The 3,420-nt window shown below is 32.3% G+C and overlaps 1 protein-coding gene across 7 annotated transcripts in view; it reads left to right on the forward strand.

Moving 5' to 3' along the window:
• LOC106877721 (cGMP-dependent 3',5'-cyclic phosphodiesterase) overlaps window positions 1-3,420 on the forward strand; it is a 434,395-nt gene that overhangs the window by 268,326 nt on the left and 162,649 nt on the right. For 4 of the 7 annotated variants that reach the window (XM_052972474.1, XM_052972473.1, XM_052972476.1 and 1 more), the window contains one exon: window positions 280-348. The exons of 2 other annotated variants lie outside the window; for them this stretch is intronic. In XM_052972474.1, the coding sequence (XP_052828434.1) occupies window positions 280-348 (69 nt within the window). Of the gene's footprint in view, window positions 1-279; window positions 353-3,420 lie in introns of those variants that run through there. One more of the 7 variants, XM_052972479.1, reaches the window with a different exon arrangement.

Here is a 3,420-nt window from a genome sequence, read left to right on the forward strand (position 1 = left end):
ATATATATATATAAACATACACACACACACACACATATATATATATATATACATATGTATATTTATATGCATATATGTATATATATATGTGTGTGTGTGTGCGTGTGTCATTTTGAAGGTATAACTTTTTTTATTTACATATTCTTTTTAATGTTTCTGAGGGGAACTTTAAGAATTATTTTATTCCTGGGTTGGGTTTCTCCGGGGATTACATGAAAGTTTTGTAATGAGCTAGTGGTTAATTTGAATGAATTCTGTTTTGTTTTGAATTCATTACAGAGAAAGATGGGATGCTTCAAAAGTCGAAGCAGAGCCATTTCAGTGCCACTAGAAGATGCTGTGATCACTGCAAGTATATTAAGCTAGAAGTTTGTTATCTCAGAGCACATGCAATACTGTTTCTAAATATGTGAATCATCAGGTTTATTCAATATTTGGTTAATACTGAATTTCCCAAATAATACTAAAATCTTCAAGAAATAATATAAAATAAAGTAAAACAGTAAGATTATTTAGAAATAAAGCAATTAAATCAAATTAAATTTTAAATGAAATAAAGCAGATGTAAAATAGTGTTCAGGTGGAAAGAGTAATGTTAATACTGTTTATAAACTTTATATAATTAATCTTTAATTCCCAATATTAATTATTTTATTAATTATTAGTCCAGCTACATATATAATTAAAGTCAATAATAAATAAAGACTTCATAACATCTATGCAGTTATCTAAAAACTAAATAGTTGCTAATGATATGACTTAGTTCAGTACTTAATTGGTGAAGTAAAATGTTTCATCAAATTTAATATCAAAGAGGTTTGGAAATTTAGAAGAACAATATTGTTGATCGTAAAAAAAGAATGTTTATTCATTGCCACATGCAATTAAAAGGTGCAACAGGTTTATAAAAATATCAGATCTGTTAGGGAAAAACTTCAAAAATGTTTAGTTTGTCTAAGTGCTTTGATCATGAAAATTATGAAAACAAGTTTTAATACCATCTCATATTTTTGATATTATAGATATTATATTGGTTTCTGATTTGTTACAAGACAACAATATTTACATTATTTAACATACATATATGGATATACATATATACACAGCACAACAGATGTCATTATTACTTTTTGAACATCCGTGAATCATAGACCTAAATTGTCAACCAGTTTAACACCACGACCTAGCCTTTGGATACCTTTAGCAGATTCTACTCTGTTGTAAGTAGTAGACCAAGGGTCAGGTGTCCAGCTGGGGATAACTCCTTCATTTCCCCTCTCAGATATCTTGTGGTTTAGTCATTAAAAATAAATTGGAAATCTTACACTCTATGCTGACTTGCGTGGGTTGGTTGGTCTTAATTCTGTCATCTACGAAGTCTAAATTCTCAAATCTAACCCGACTCTTTCTCTAATTTTCCTTGGCCTTTCTCAGCTAAAGGTAAATTCAACCATTAACTGGGAACATGATTTTTTATCCATTTTCTGTCATCTATTCTTATTCAATTCCATACTAACAGATTCATATTCTCTTCACATATATACCAATTTTTCTGATATATTACTTTCCCCAACTCATTTCTTCTCAGCCTTTTTCACACACACACACACACACACACACTATAGGCTGTATGGTTGTATTGAAGTCATTTTTTTTCCTTGAACCAAAGTAGATCCTCTGCATTCACCTTTCTAATTGGCACAGAAAATACTTGTTGCAAACAAAGGCAGCATTCTTCTAATTTCCTTCATTTCCTTTTTGAACCCAAGCCAATATGCTATCACTAGTTCCCACTTGAGCTGAAATTAAATCACATGTAGGTTGGAAAATGTATATATTGTTTCCAGCAGAACATCTGACAAGCTCTTGGTGTTCATGTTGTTAACTTCTGCAATGCAACTCGTGAATCTAAAATGTTGCTTTATTCTATCAGATATTTTATGCATCCTTTCACTGCCATCACAGTACATTATTCTTACCTACTTTCTTCCAGTATTCCAAACAAGAAAAACTACTTGCTTGGCACTAATGAGATTTTCTGGCAGTTTTACTACTAACTAGTATCATAGATATGATCGTGTTATCATTAAATCAAGCAAGCCTCTTCTTCCAAACTTTTGACTTTTCTGATGTCCTTCAACATATTCTTCTGATAATTAAGTTGTCTACAAACATAAATTCCATAAGTACCCACTTTTGAAGTTCCATCTGATTGCCTAAATAGAAAGGTAAGAAGAAAACCATTTTAGATACCTATCTACCTGCACACACAATTTATCATCAAATTCACTGCCAAACTTGACATTATTTTTGTTTATTAATATAATATACTATAGTATAATATAACATGTGTGTGTGTTTATGTATACATACACACATACACACACACACAATGGATACATATTCATTAGTCCCACTCCATCCACATCTATAATTCTCTTTTCCTCACTCTTTCCATATACTCTTACAATCACTACCCACCCACATTTCTAGATCTTGTTCCCACTCGCTTCTTTTCACCTTCTTGCAATTTGAGGGTCCACTCTGACACCGAATCACTACTATTTTATCTCTCTTTTTAACCCCACCCCCAGTTTAGCCCCACTCAATCAAAGGATATGTTAGTCTTGTGAAGTACATGGCAACCTCACTAATATTGGTGCTATGGAAGAAACACCTAATTTACTCAGTGTAGTGATTAACATTAAAAAAAGTATTCAGCTGCAGAAACTATGCTGAAGCAGACACTGGAGCATGCTACAGTCTTGAACCTGTCAGATCCTGTGAAACCACCCAAATCTAGCCAAAATGGACATTGGACATTAAAAGACAATGATGATGATGATGATGATGATGATGATGATGATGATGATGATGATGATGACAATTATATGCATATGTACATATGTATATACATACATATATATACATACACACATATATATATATATATATAGTGTGTGATGCAAGTGTGGATATAGATATGTTTATATGTATGTATTTATTAGTGTGTGTGTGTGTGCACATCAAGAAGTAAGAATGAACTCAGCATATGGTCAGTGGGTATTTAGCATGATAAGACTATTTGGGGGGAATAATAGGCCCCTTGTTCTTATAAGAACATCTGTTTTGGAGGAGGTTACTCTGATGTAAAACCCTTCCCTCTTCTGATCTTCCAGGAGACAGATAAACAAACAGGAAAAACAGAAAGACAAGGACTGGTACTTCATTTACCAACTCTGAAAGGATGATTGGCCTTGGAAGGATTTGAGCCCAGAGTAGTATGCCAGAATGATTACTGCAAAGCAATTTATTTGATTGGCTGCCATACACACACACACACACACACACACACACACACACATATACATACATGTGTGTGTGTATATATATATATATATATATATATATATATATATA

This window comes from Octopus bimaculoides, chromosome 13, assembly GCF_001194135.2.
Source record: "Octopus bimaculoides isolate UCB-OBI-ISO-001 chromosome 13, ASM119413v2, whole genome shotgun sequence".
Lineage (NCBI taxonomy): Eukaryota > Metazoa > Mollusca > Cephalopoda > Octopoda > Octopodidae > Octopus > Octopus bimaculoides.